The 14891-nt window shown below is 40.8% G+C and overlaps 1 protein-coding gene across 1 annotated transcript; it reads left to right on the top strand.

Moving 5' to 3' along the window:
* The first annotated feature begins 847 nt into the window (after positions 1–847).
* LOC123407135 (cycloartenol Synthase-like) lies at positions 848–5728 on the top strand. The gene is made up of 18 exons (XM_045100200.1): positions 848–1045; positions 1136–1327; positions 1491–1580; positions 1743–1940; positions 2203–2287; positions 2376–2542; positions 2655–2843; positions 2944–3076; positions 3202–3311; positions 3395–3517; positions 3681–3779; positions 3913–3969; positions 4174–4220; positions 4294–4437; positions 4523–4700; positions 4865–4945; positions 5179–5262; positions 5365–5728. The coding sequence occupies exons 1-18, from the start codon at positions 848–850 to the stop codon at positions 5476–5478; spliced, it is 2289 nt and encodes a 762-aa protein (XP_044956135.1). The 3' UTR covers positions 5479–5728.
* The last annotated feature ends 9163 nt before the right edge of the window (positions 5729–14891 follow it).

Genomic DNA, 14891 nt, shown 5'->3' with positions numbered 1-14891 from the left:
GATTTAAGCAAATTCGGCAACCAAATTTTTATATCCCCCCCCCCCCCCCCCTCTCGAGCGTCATATTTAGAAAGAACATTAACGAATTGTAAGGCGGAAGGGGGTGACAAACTCCATAGCGAAATCGGCTAAATATATCATCGGTAGGGCACGCGATTGGTTTCAGAGTGCACCTACACAATTCACACTCTTACGTTTTCATCGAATTTTCATAAACCATTTGAACAAATGAGATGGATGATGTGCCGCACTCATACGGCACGCACCGAGAATCGCATGACGGTGGAGCATGCATAAGCTATTTCCCCTGGTTTGCAGCTGCCAAGCAAGCTCCATCCACATCCAGCACGCAACACGAAGGCCTCATCGGTTCCATGTGATTTGCCCCGCCCCGCTTCCTAGACATATAAACACATTCGGCCAATTCTTCATGCATCATCCATGCTGCCACTCCGACCGACCGGATGCACAACATTCTACTCATCACTCTGCTTCCTTCATTTGGCGTTGGTAGGGTGGCTGATCGATGCGCACGCTCATCTGTCGGTTCCCTCCCGCTGTGATCGTGCCTGCTAACAACTGCAAATCAAATATTCTGTAAGTGTTGTGTTACTCTCTTATTTATGTCAGTACTGTTTCATGTTTACATGCCATGTTTTCTGTTTCAAAAATAAAATTAATTATATCGAACTACTGCATTCATGGACAAAGGTGACAAAAGGAGAGTAAATCCCCCTTTCGGGTTATGGATATTTCTTTCCAAAGTATCTGACCAATTAAATCCTCCTTTTGCCATCAGGTTGGTTAGTGGCAGAGGAACAAATTGTGTTTGTGCCGTAAAATATATATGTGGAAGCTCAAGATCGCGGAGGGTGGCCCGTGGCTCACGAGTGGCAACAATCACGTCGGAAGAGAAACATGGGAGTTTGACCGAAACGACGCCGGATCAAGCGAAGAGCGGGATGTGGTCGACGCTGCACGGTCTGAATTCCAGAAGAACAGGTTCAGGACAAGGCACAGCTCGGATGTTTTGGCCCGCATGCAGGTAAATAATTCACCTTGGTGGTATATGATCCGACTGAATATTTGAGGTGATATAAGAACCTGAGTACATGCTCTGTTTTTTGTTGTGCAGCTAGCAAAGGAGAATAACTTCAGCCTTGACCAAAAACAGAAACCAAAAGATCATGAAACTACTGTCGATGTCAACATATCTACGATATCAGAGACACTAAGAAGGGCACTCGGATACTTCTCGGCCATACAAGCGCATGATGGGCACTGGCCAGGGGATTTTCCGGGGCCACTCTTTACCACAGCAACCATGGTAATTAAGATACATCATAATTAAACTTGCTGTTTAATTGTTTGGGTCATCACCTTCAAGTGAGTTATAGGCTTATAGCCAACATTAGATGCTCATGCACACTATATTCTCATATTCTTGCGCTTCCACATGACATTCTTATGTTTATTCCTTCCTGCTACAGATCATAGTTTTGTATGTCACGGAGTCGTTAGGTAGTACCCTATCATCAGAACATCGCAAGGAGATCTGTCGCTATTTGTACAACCGTCAGGTAATTAAGGTGTATATTTGTCAGGAAATTAAGTATGGATACCTTTTAGCAAGTCCTATTTCCCACAATATGTATTTTGACTGAAACTGCTCCTCTGGATGTCTTACAAAATTCATACAAGAAAATAAAAATGGACTGACCCAACTTTTGTTATTGTATCAGAATATAGATGGGGGATGGGGACTACACGCGGAAGGCGAAAGCTCCATGCTCAGCTCAGCTCTCAACTACACTGCTCTAAGACTGCTTGGCGAGGGTGTTGATGATGGACCAGACATGTCCATGCCGAAAGCAAGGAAATGGATACATGACCATGGCGGTGCAACGATGGTACCAATCTTGGGAAAAGTGTGGCTCTCGGTCAGTTTTATCTTTCTCCTTCTGCCCCAAGTCTCTATCTAGCTATTTTCAGCAAGTGATTCACAAGTTAGCTTGATTCGCTGAACATTTCGCCGCTTCACCTGTGTAGCCTAAATTAATATGTTTGACATCATAATACTCGAATGGAAGCAGAGTTCTTGTTAATATACTTACATGTCTGAAACTTCTTGATTTCAATTATGCATAACTGATACAACCAGGGTAAAATTTTGACAAAACTGCATGACTGATGCTGCTGCAGGTGCTTGGAGTTTTCGAATGGTCAGGTGTAAACCCTATTCCCCCAGAATTGTTCCTTCTGCCATCCTTTGTTCCTATTCAACCAGGTACGTAGAGTTCTTCGCTGGTGCGCTAAGTGTTCAACAAGGTAAGAACTTTATTTCTGAGATCAATCATGTTGTTTTTCAAATGCAGGAAGATTGTGGAGCCACTTCAGAATGGCTTTCATTCCCATGTCCTATTTGTATGGCAAGAAATTTGTTGGCCCAATAACCAAATTAGTTTTGTCATTAAGAGAAGAGCTGCATATTCATCCCTACAAAAAGATTAACTGGAGGCAAGCACGCAAATTATGTGCAAAGGTGAGTATTCCGCTAACTACATAATTTTAGCTGCTCCGAGAAAATATCTTGTTTAGATGTTCAGTTTTGAAGAATCAGTGAGACAACAGATTATGAATTCAAATGCGTGCAGGAAGACGCCTATCACCCACACACCTGGCTTCAAGAATGCTTGTCTGACTGCCTTTACAGTTTTGGCGAACCTTTTCTGGCACGTTGGCCGGTTTCCTACATGAGAAGAAGAGCTCTACGACAAATTGCCGAGTTCCTGAAATACGAAGATGACAACTCACGGTATATCTGCATCGGCGCCGCGCAAAAGGTAAGGCTTACGGAGGTCTTCTCAAAATAATTCAGTGCTGGGTTTTTCAGTGAGCTGTAAAGGAACATGATTTGCTTAAATAGAATAAACATTATTACAGGCACTATCCATGTTATGCTGTTGGTCTGAGAATCCCAATTCAGATGCATTCAAGAACCACTTGGCTAGAGTTGCTGATTTCCTGTGGCTCGGCGAAGATGGGATGAAAGTTCGGGTAAATTTTAATGACTCTTGTTTCTGTAATATACAGGGCGAAATATACCCTTCCTATTTAAAATGCATCTCAGTCAAACTGAAATTTGTGCACGAACTAACTGATGTTACACGACTTCATTGTTCATTCAAAAGGTGTGTGCAGGTCAATCATGGGATGTCGCTTTCGCCGTGCAAGCGATACTAGCATGTAGTGTTGCAGAGGAATTTGGAAGTACTCTCAAGAAAGCACATCATTTCATAAAAGCGTCACAGGTTTATATTATTTACAGAACTGAATTTTTTGCCTATATTTGTCTTGACTTAAATCCTAACTCTACTAACATGATATTTCTAAGATTTTGGACAATCCTTCTGGTGACTTCGGCAGAAGGTACCGTCACATTTCTAAAGGAGGATGGGCCTTCCAGGTTGCAGATCAGGGTTGGCAGGTTTCAGATTGCACAGCAGAAGCTCTTAAGGTGCGATATATCAAATCGACTAAGGATGCAAAAAAAAAAAAAAAAAGTGAACAGGACTAAAATTCTTGAAACATGCCTTTAATTTTGCTACATGTTGCTACAAAGTAGTGCATTTCACTTTGTTTCATCCTTTCAGCCTTTTGTAATTCTTCTTCTGTTTCAGGCTCTGTTACTGCTCTCAAAGTTTCCGTCAGATATCGTTGGCGATCAGATGGAAACATGCCGCTACCATGATGCGGTGAATGTATTACTATCTTTACAGGTGTGGAACCACATTTCATACTTCAGAGTCCATATCTTGATCTATGCAACGTATATTACAGTTCTGGTACAGATTTACACCGATGGCAGGCAAATCACAGAGTAAAAATGATTTGACACTAAGTTGTATGCAGAATCCTAATGGTGGCTATGGGACTTGGGAGCTAGCTCGTACGTATCCATGGATGGAGGCAAGTGTCCTGTAAACACCTGCACTGCATGCTATTTTTATTTTGGAATCTAGGCAACTCAACTCAACTCAACACCTGCACTACATGCTACTATGGCCACAAGATTTCTTAAAGCACCTAACACAATTTCTGGATTGGGGTAGATCGCAGCGCATAGCAGTAGATCATTGGGTAATGAGACTTTTAACATTTTCCCTTTTTCAGAATTTAAACATGACAGAGATATATGCAGACATCATGGTGGAGCATCAGTAAGGAATTTACATCCTTTCTTAGCAATAGCTCTCGCATGTGACTCGATATTAAGACGCATACATATCGCAGGTACGTCGAGTGCACCTCGTCGGCCATCCAGGCATTGGCCCTGTTTCGGCAAAAATACCCCGGGCATCGGGAAGATGAAATAGAACAGTGCATCAGGAGAGCGACAGAGTTCATCGAGAAGTTACAGAATGAGGACGGTTCATGGTCAGTACACCATGAACAATTTTGTAGTGTTTATATCAAAGAGAAGGTCTGTTGTCGACGCATTGATCAATAAGTTGTCCTGCAGGTTTGGATCATGGGGTATTTGCTTCACATATGGCACATGGTTCGCTATAGAGGGCCTGTCAGCAGTTGGACAGTGTTACGATAACAGCACCTACATTCGGAAGGCTTGCCAGTTTCTATTATCGAAGCAGCTAACGAATGGTGGATGGGGTGAGAGTCATCTTTCATCCACAACCAAGGTAAACGCTGCGGAAAGTGCTCACATCTTAGAGAAAATCAAGCATACTAACAAGGATAAAATCAAGCATCTTGACAGAAAATATTATTTATTCTTGCTTCAATATGCAGAATTCTGCAGTTTCTACGGTAACTGATCATACGTGTCATCTCAAATTCTAAACAGGCATACACGAATCTAGACGGGGAGAAATCGCATGTAGTCAACACGGCGTGGGCAATGTTGGCACTAATGAAAGCTGGACAGGTGACCACTTCTCTTCCTCTCTCCAAAGGTTTCATATGGACAAATCCCAAAAGACTACTACTGTACATGTTGATGCGCAGTATGGACCCGGAATAACTGAACCAATATTATAGTATTAATTAACTTCTGATCTTGGAAAAAATCATAAGATAACTTCAAGGTTCAGGTTCTAATTCAATTGAATTATGAAGTACTATCGAATTAAATCCAGCTTTTTTTTCTCCAATGTTCAGGCCGAAAGAGATCCATCTCCTTTGCACGAAGCAGCAAGACTTATCATGAGCATGCAGCTTGGCAATGGTGACTTCCCACAGGAGGTAACTAACTGCTACAATGTACCATATGTAACACAATTTAAACCGAGATCTTGTTTTTATTGATGCTATAGTAATAACATGATTTGTATATTATGTATGTAGGAAATGATTGGAAGTTTCTTGAAAAATGGCCCCTTGTGTTATATGGCTTATCGCAATATATTCCCCATATGGGCCCTTGGAGAGTATCATAGATTGGTACTTTGCTCCGATTAAATTAGTTACTTGTGGTATGGAGCAACTGAATGATGCTCCTCTCCTCTGCCAGCAATGCTACCCTGTGAACCTGGAGGCTGAAACGAGTGATGATGACTTGATTTGTCGAAAGCAAGAGAAGATTTATATGTACGTCTTGAAGGAAGAAACAAGACCGTCGTGTAATTATAGGTGGTGTGCATATCTGAAGATGGTACAGAATATCGTTTGTCATAATCGATTCATTAATTTGTTATATGGCTTCTGGAAATTGTAAATGGTAAGAATCGAAAAGGTCCAATTTGTGGGCTGGTACCAGCCAACTCAATTACTCACCCCTGTAAATTTATACTCCGATTACCGAAAAAGGCTTTCTCCCCGCTTTATAAATAAAGCAAACCGCTGGACCAATACCAACAACACAGGTTTAACACACCCAAGTCCAACACACACACACACACAAACGCACATAAGTAGCACAGGACAACACCAAAAGATTTCGCTGAGGGCACAGCTCAACAAGTCCTAACAAACAGAAACACTCACACCCACACCCAACACCGGGGGTATGTGATGCAATGTGAAAGCCACAACATGCTAATTTGGCTCTGGAGGCGGAGGTGGGAGGGGGGGCGCCATGCGGAGAGCCATCAGACGAGGCATCACTCCAGTTTACCGTCGAGAAGTTCACGGGCCCGAATGGCCTCAATCTGCAGTAAGGGGGGACCTACTTCCCCCCTGAAGACGATCGTGGAGTCGGTCGCCACCTTAGCGAGGCGACCTAGGGGAACCGAGTCAAGAGCGGAGAAAGAGCATGTAGAAGCAGAAGCAGGGAGCACTGGTCTACCTGGCTCAAGGTTACTAATCCTCTGTCCTGCCTCTGCGTGCACCAACAAACAAACCAATCTTAGTTAGTATCCCCAATCCAGCAGGATGCCGTCGCAGTCGCTTATCAACTGACATAAAGAAGAAATTTGCTCAGATTCTTACCCACTGACTACAGATGCCACATTTTTTAAATTTGCTGAGTATTATTCTCTCGGATACACACACAAGAAAGAAATTGGACAGCTTAATGTATTTGGACACGCAGATATAGTCCAGAATGTGAAGAGGATATCCGTCCTTTATGTACTCTGGATGAGCTGAAAGAAGTTGAAATGGGAGGGGAGTTTAGAACTAAAGCATTCTGATTCAGCAGTCAGCTCCTACTAACACATGATATTACAGAAGATCAACATCTCTATGGGATTTCAGAAAACTGCTTACACAAGACAAGCAGTTGAATATATAAAGTTCAGATCCTCTGGAGGACAGAGGACTCGAGATATTGGATGTCGCCATTAACTTGACAAGTTTCTGAAGATGAAGTCATTCTGGTTTTTGTGTCTGTGCTATTTAATTTGCCACTCACAACCTGTTTAGCACACATATACTGTACATGAAAACACCATCCTAGATGGTTACTCAATATTTGCACAAGTTGCATGGTATGGTCGCCATCTGCCGCACAGCCCGTGCAGCCTTCTTCACGCTTGTCTCTAGCTCTCGCACCTCCTCATTCGCCGTCTTGAGAGCATCCTTGACAGTAGCAATCTTCGACGCGAGGGCTCTCAGTTTTATTTTCTCCACCCACGTTGATCCATCATCATCATCATCATTACACTCTGCATCCTCCTCATTACACTTGACATAATCATCTTCCTTAGAGATGACATCATCATCGGTTGTCGTCAACTCATTCTCTCTTACTATATACACCTGAAAACAATAGGCAATTGCCGTGCATTTGAAAAAAAGATCACAAAGAAATGACATATGGAAATTGATGAAACAACTCACCTTGAATTTTTCCGAGCTCATGAGTTGAAAGACGAGGGCGTCGCCGACCTTAAGGCTATGCTTTTCAGCAAAGTTTTTCCACCCGCCGCTAAGTCCATCCCTAGCAACAAGGTACTTTGCATGATAAGTTCTCCCTTCATCATCCTCTAGGGCCATCGAAGTATCTTTCTCCGGAAGATACTCTTTGCAAAATTTACGCGGGAGACCCTAGAGGAGGAACAATGAGAAAGTCAAATATAGAGGTACCAAAAAAGGAGCTAACAAACCTCCAAAAATAAACTTACAAGCCAAAAAACTCTATCGACATGTGAGGGTTGCATAAGCTTGATGAAGCTTGCTCCTTTTCCTGGCAATTTCTTCATTACCTTCAAAGCTCTTTCGGAAGCCGGGCCACTGTATTTTATTTGAAGATTCTGGTCACTTGAGATCTTTTATTTCTAGAACATTTCCACTCAAAGAAAAATAAAAAAGAGATGAAGTATACCTTGCATATTTCTTTTGGTGGCCATAAGCACCAGTTGCCTGTCAAATCAAAACTTTTTCTTAGTTTGACATACAGCGCTTACGAACATTTTTCTAATTTTTAATGAAAAATGAGTTTGATATATGAACATGTAATTCTTTCAAGATTTGAATGACAAAAATGCATTGATTCAAGCAGTTTCTTACCATCGGATTATAGTCATCATCTTTGTTTCCCTCTATCTCGCTTCCACCACTGTTAATGTCGAGGTTGTCACCGTAGTCAAACTCCGGTTTACGCCACATATTACTCTTAGCAGTCTTGGCGCGTGCTGGCCTACCTCTCTTCCTCTGTTACACAAGTACACAATTTTCTTCGTAAATATTAATCTGCTTAAGTACAAACAATTGTGGTGTCATATTTATTTTTCTCTACCAAAAATGAGTTTGACATATGAACATGTAATTCTATCAAGATTTGAATGACAAAAGGCTAAACTCCAGCAATTTAAAATGATCCATGTAGGACCTTACCGTCAGATTGTAATCAGCATCTTTGTTTCCCTTTCTCTCGTTCTCACTACTGCTACTAATGTTGATGTTGTCGCCGTAAACAAACTCCGGGTTAAGCCAGGCCTTGCTCTTAGCAGACTTGGTGCGTGTTGGCCTCCCTCTCCTCCCCTGTAACATAAGTACACAATGTCACAATCTACTTCTTATATAAGAAATTTGGGCATCCACAATGCTAACCATGGAACACCATATTTTTCGGTTTTCCATACTAAATGAGCATGATATACATGTGGACATATGTTTTCTTTCAAGCGTTGAATACAAATTCTACTTTTTAAATAAGAAAAAAAATGCCATCCACAATGCTAACCGTGGCATACCATATTTTTCGTTTTTTCCATACAAAATGAGCATGGTATATGGACATATGTTTCTTTCAAGCGTTAAATACAAAAAAATGCGTCGGTGAAGTAAATTTCGAACTCATTCCGTTCTTACCCTTGGCGCAAGATTATCATCCTTGTCAGACTTGGAATATGCCGGTCGCGTTCTCTTCACCTGTCAAGATAACCAGTCAACAAAGCAGATCCTCTCAAATTTATATATGCTGCTGAAGGTAAAAGGTAATCCAGGGCTGGAGCAATGTGAGTGAGTTCATAAAACGAAACCAGAAGCTCTGTTTATTGGTTCTAATTTGAATTCCCGGACATCACAAGCACAAACACAAGAATGTATTTGAGGACTTACTTCCTTTTTTTTAGGTTTATGTGCACATACTTTAACCCGCCCGCCGCGGCGCTTTGGCTGCTCCTCCTCCGGCCTCACGACCTACCACAATGAGATTGATTAGATTAGATTAGATAGATCAAGAAGTCGTGCGCTTAATAATCATACTTTAGAAATCATGAATTACTCTGGGAGTAGAGCCAGTGAACACTTACTCTGAGAGGGACAAAGTCGACCTCGCTCTGTTGATCAGCACATTCATCAGCCGCAATAATAGCAAGGGCGAGCCCCTCCTCCTACGATCATAAAAAAGAAATTGCCATCATTTCGTCGCAAAAAATCGGGCCTCGCGTCCTCACGACGAGGTTAACTAGATCGATCAACAAGTCGTGCGCTTATTCGTTACAAAATCATGACTCTATTGAATCTGAAGTAAGTAGTATAACAAGTGAAAAGCACTTACTCTGAGTCTGAGAGGAGGAACATAGTCGACCTCGCTGTCTGGATCATCGCATTCGTCGACCTCCATAGGATGTTGGTCAGCGAGAACAGCGAGCGCAAGCCCCTCGTCCTGCGATCGTCGGATTTTGTTTTTAATCATTTCGTTGCAAAGAAGTTCAAATTCGGAATAAAGATCCAAAAAAAATTATTTATTTTGAATGAATAAAGATCCAAAACATTGATGAGAGGAGAAGCGGGACAGAGGAGGTGGAAATAAAAGATCCAAAACATTCATCACATTTTATATTATTATTATTTTTGAAATTCAGATAGATGATACGTACGTGTTCATGCGTGGGAGGTGGTGGGACGGAGGAGCTCCCTGCTGCATCTGCATCGAAGACTATCATCGCCATGCCTCTGCTTCACAACGGGAAGGATTCGAGGAGGAGGAAGGCACTACTTAACGGAACGGAACGGAGGCGATGCAGCAATTGACCGTTGTGCATGCGGCTATAGAGTGATTGACGGAAGTTTAGTTATAGTTGGTTTACAAAAATCCAAAGCGTTCAAAAACTGTCCAAACGAGCTGGGAATCAGAGGATTTGTTGCCATCCATGCCGCGATATAGTATGTTTTTTTTTCAAAATTAATCAGAGGATCCTTCCGTGCTTGTTGGCTGGTTCGTTACAATTTGTGCACGGTCATATATATCAGACATACAGTTGATTTTTTTCTTTCAAAAAAAAGGCATCCGAATCTTTTATAAAAGTCCATCAGAAATACAATGCATCCCAAACATAATAGAAATTACTTAAGCTACTCCCTAATCCAACTCCTTTTCTAGCGCCTTCCACTATTCACTGCTCAGCCCTCCCATGGATGGAGCTGTCGCTATCCGATCCCCCTCACCGTCGTCGTTGCTGGAGAGGTCGATGACCTTTGTCCTCCGCGTAAAGCCAGCGCTTCGCCTTGACACGCTCTGGGTAGCCGCGGCTGAGCTTCGCCATGTAGGCCTCGCTGACCTCCCGATCTTCCCGCCTCTCACGTGGGGTGGCCACTTGAGGGGTTGACCGGTTCCAACGGTGGCACCGTATAAGATGCACCGACTTGATGTCGTGTGCATGTGCCGCCTGCTGCACCGAGTGAAACGAGCCAAGCCAATGCGTCTTGTTGTTGTCATGGTCGTGAGGTGCTAAGGTGCTTACATGAGGTGCTAAGCATATTAAAAAGTTTAGCAACTAAAGTCCCCAATACGTTGGTGCTTAATTTGTTGTTGCTAAGCATCCTTCATTTAATGATTTTGTAACTAAAGTTATTCATGCATTGATGGGCTTCTTTCATTTAACTGTTTTGCCTAGGTTCACGAGCTTATCATTTTTTCTTACTGGAATCATTACATCTACCTCCCTCCTATTAATTAGATTGTCACATTTTTATTTTTAACTATATGACAGTCTTAACACATGTACAAGGTGGATCAATTGGAGGGACCTAATAGTTTTAGGGTAGATCAGACCTCTTCAATAAAAGCATCTTTGCATCTCCCTTTTGCTCATTGTTTTTGCTGCATATTTACTTTTGTTTTTGTAACTTTATATAAAAAATAACAAAAATACAGTAGGGAAAAACCCGTGTGGTTTCCTAAGAAAAATGTCAAACGTAAATGTCAATCTTGTGCCATTTCTTGGATGAGGAGTCCAACGGGAAAGCTCGAACCTTTTGAGAAGCAATACAAGAAAGAGTGATTTAAATGACAATGAGAGGTCATTCAAAGCGGAGGCTGAAGTAAAGCTCAAACAACTACTAAGAGAAGAGGAGTTGAAGTGGGCACTTCGAGCGAAAGTCCGCCATGTCATTCATGGAGATGACAACACTCAATATTTCCATCTCATAGCTAATGGTAAACGTAGAAAGAAAAGAATACTTCAGATGGAACAAGATGAAGGTACAATAGTGGGGCACGAGAATCTGAAATTATATATCTCAGAATATTATAAAAAGTTGTTCGGGGCTCCAGAGGATAATTTTGTGTCCATGAATGAGCATATTGTTGGAGACATACCTCAGCTCGGGACGGACGAGAACAAGGTATTATCCAAGCCTTTCACGGAGAAAGGGGTGTTTGAAGCAATATCTCAAATGAAAAATAATAAGGCACCAGGCCCGGATGGGTTTCCGGTTGAGTTTTATAAGAGATGTTGGCATATTATCAAACGTGATTTATTACCAATGTTCCAAGACTTATACAACAGAAACCTGCAGCTATTCCATCTTAACTATGGGACAGTGACACTGTTGCCAAAGAAGGAAGGAGCGGTGCGCATTGAGCAGTTTAGACCTATTTGCCTTTTGAATGTCAGCTTCAAGATTTTCATCAAAGTAGGCACGAATAGGTTGACGAAGATTGCACATGAGGTGGTGCAACCTAGTCAAACAACATTCATGCCAGGCAGGAATATCATGGAGGGAGTGGTGGTCCTTCATGAAACACTGCATGAAATCCACTCGAAGAAACTAGATGGAGTAATCTTCAAAGTCGATTTCGAGAAGGCATATGATAAGGTCAAGTGGCCTTTCCTACAGCTGGCACTACGTATGAAGGGTTTCGATGAAATATGGAGAAGACATATTGAATCCTTTGTACAAAAAGGAAGTGTTGGAATTAAAATAAATGACGACATGGGTCATTTTTTCCAAACACTTAAAGGTCTCAGGAAGGGAGATCCAATGTCACCCATCCTATTTAACATAGTTGCTGATATGTTGGCAATTCTAATAGGAAGGGCTAAACGGGAAGGCCAAGTAGGGGGACTCGTGCCGCATCTGGTAGATGATGGGGTGTCCATTCTACAATATGCTGATGATACTATCTTGTTCTTGGAACATGATATAGCAAAAGCAAGAAATATGAAACTAATACTTTGCCTGTTTGAGCAGTTGTCAGGTCTAAGAATTAATTTTCATAAGAGTGACTGTTTTGTTTTGGGAAAGCCAAAGATGAACAAAACGCTTATAAACAATTGTTTGGTTGTGAACTAGGAAACCTACCGTTTAAATATTTAGGCATACCCATTCATCACCGGAAACTTTCTAACAGCGAGTGGAAGTGCATCGAAGATCGCTTTGAAAAGAAATTAAGCTGCTGGAAAGACAAGCTTTTATCTTATGGGGGGAGATTGATACTCATAAACTCGGTTTTGACGAGTATGCCTATGTTCCTTTTATCCTTCTTTGAGATACCAATAGGGGTACGCAAAAGATTGGATTTTTACCGATCAAGATTCTTTTGGCAGAGTGATGAGGACTCCAAGAAATATAGATTATCTAAATGGGATATTATTTGTAGGCCTAAAGACCAGGGAGGACTGGGAATTGAAAACTTAGAGGTAAAGAATCGATGTTTGCTGAGCAAGTGGCTATTTCGACTTTCTGTAGAGACAGAAGGTATGTGGGTACAAATTTTACGTAATAAGTACCTACACTCTAAAACTTTGGCTCAAGTAAATGTCAGATCTAATGACTCACCTTTATGAAAAGGGCTGATGAAAGTAAGGTCAGAGTTTTTTCCAAAGAACTAAGTTCATTGTCGGTAATGGTGAGGGTACAAGATTCTGGGAGGATACCTGGTTGGGGAACATGCCTCTAGCTATCCAATATCCAGCCTTATATAACATAGTGCAACGTAAGGAGACATATGTTGCCACAATCTTACAATCTTGTCCTTTAAATATCCAATTCCGTAGAGTTGTGACAGGGCACCGTTGGGATGACTGGTTACATTTGGTGAGGAGACTCATGGATGTCCAATTATCACATGAATCGGATAGGGTAGATTGGAAGCTTACGAATAATGGAGTTTATTCGGTAAAATCAATGTATCTAGATCTTATTGACAATACCATCATCCCTAAATCTATTAATATTTGGAAAGTCAAAGTTCCCTTAAGGATCAAAGTCTTCATGTGGTTTGTACACAAGAGGGTGATCCTCACTAAGGATAATTTGGCTAAACGAAATTGGGAGGTAGCACTAAATGTAGCTTCTGTGATAATAATGAGAATATTACACACCTCTTTCTCCTCTGTCCACTTGCAAGACTTATGTGGCACAAAATCCATATAGCTTTTAACATAAGGCCTCCAGATAGCGTAGACACGTTATTTGGAACGTGGCTTCATGGAGTTGACATCACGATTGCAAAACAAATTCGTATAGGAGTTTGTGCATTTCTTTGGGCTATATGGAATTGCAGGAATGATGTGGTTTTTAACAGATGTATCAATATACAATTTCTGCAGGTACTTCACAAAGCGGCGGCCTTGATCCGTACGTCGTCATTACTCACTTCTGCGGACACCAGGGAGCCTTTGGTTACTGGGTCTACCCGATGGGAGAAGGTAGCGCGGGGTATCTTTAACCGGTTTGGATGACAGTCCAGTAATAGGATAGATGGATAGGCATCTAGTTCTATTTTCGCCGGATGTGGCTCTTTTTACTCTTTATCTCAGATTTATTGTACTATCAGAGACTATTTGAACCATTTCTTTTTTTGCAATAAAGGGGTCGTATGCATCGTGCTGATGCAGAGGCCGGAGGCAACCCTCCTTTTCTAAAAAAACAAGAAAGAGTGATTGTGATTTGATCAACACTAACTGTCCAATTTCATTGCTTGTATGTACTTAGAGCACTAAGTACATATATAGTGCTCTAAGTACTTAGTTCGCTCGCTCCAATTGCTGGTTTCGTTCTTTTTCTTTTGTTTTCATGTTTTCTTTGGTTTTACTTGCTACTTTATTGGGGGTTTATTCGATTTTATTTTTTCACCGATTTTCGTTGTTTCTTTATAAGTTTTCACTGGTTTTTCTTTTCTTTCTTTTTCATAATTTTTCTTTCTTTGGGTTTCTTTGTTTCTTTCTTGGTTTTCATTTGTTTCTTTGTTTCTTTGTTTCTTTCATTGTTTTCTATTCTTTTGCAAAGATTTTCTATGATTTTATTTTGTTTTTCTGATTTCTTTGGTCTCATTTGTTTATTTTTCAGTTTTCATTTGTTTTCTTGTTATTTCTCTTTTTTTGGTTTCATCTTTTTTATTTCTATTTTGTATAAAACACGGAGATTTTTAGACACATTTTAATATATTTTCAAATACACTATTAACATATTTTCCAAACAGATATTTTTATGACTACTTTTTTCATACATATTCTACATTTTTTGCATACATCTGAAACATTTTTTGTGTACACGTCTAACATTTTTCTAATAAATGGTTAGCATTTTTTAATCTATTTGTTATGTCTACTTTTTTGCAATGACATTCTACTTAGGTATATATTTTGTGTACAGATTTAACTCTTTTGAAATACATGATTAATATTTTCTTAAACACGTATTTTTGTATATCTATTTTTCAAACGCATTGCCCAATTTTTTATGCATAAGAAAAAATA

This window comes from Hordeum vulgare, chromosome 7H (assembly GCF_904849725.1).
Source record: "Hordeum vulgare subsp. vulgare chromosome 7H, MorexV3_pseudomolecules_assembly, whole genome shotgun sequence".
Taxonomy (NCBI): domain Eukaryota; kingdom Viridiplantae; phylum Streptophyta; class Magnoliopsida; order Poales; family Poaceae; genus Hordeum; species Hordeum vulgare.
Note: the sequence above shows the minus strand (reverse complement) of the source record. Positions and strands in the feature narration are given on the sequence as shown.

Bases quoted from the DNA above. Each gene is read 5' to 3' on its own strand.
- LOC123407135 (XM_045100200.1), top strand. From the start codon at position 848: ATGTGGAAGCTCAAGATCGCGGAGGGTGGCCCGTGGCTCACGAGTGGC. The intron at 4,221-4,293 runs GTAAGGAATTTA...TACATATCGCAG, and splicing joins GACATCATGGTGGAGCATCA to GTACGTCGAGTGCACCTCGT. The intron at 4,946-5,178 runs GTGACCACTTCT...TCCAATGTTCAG, and splicing joins CACTAATGAAAGCTGGACAG to GCCGAAAGAGATCCATCTCC.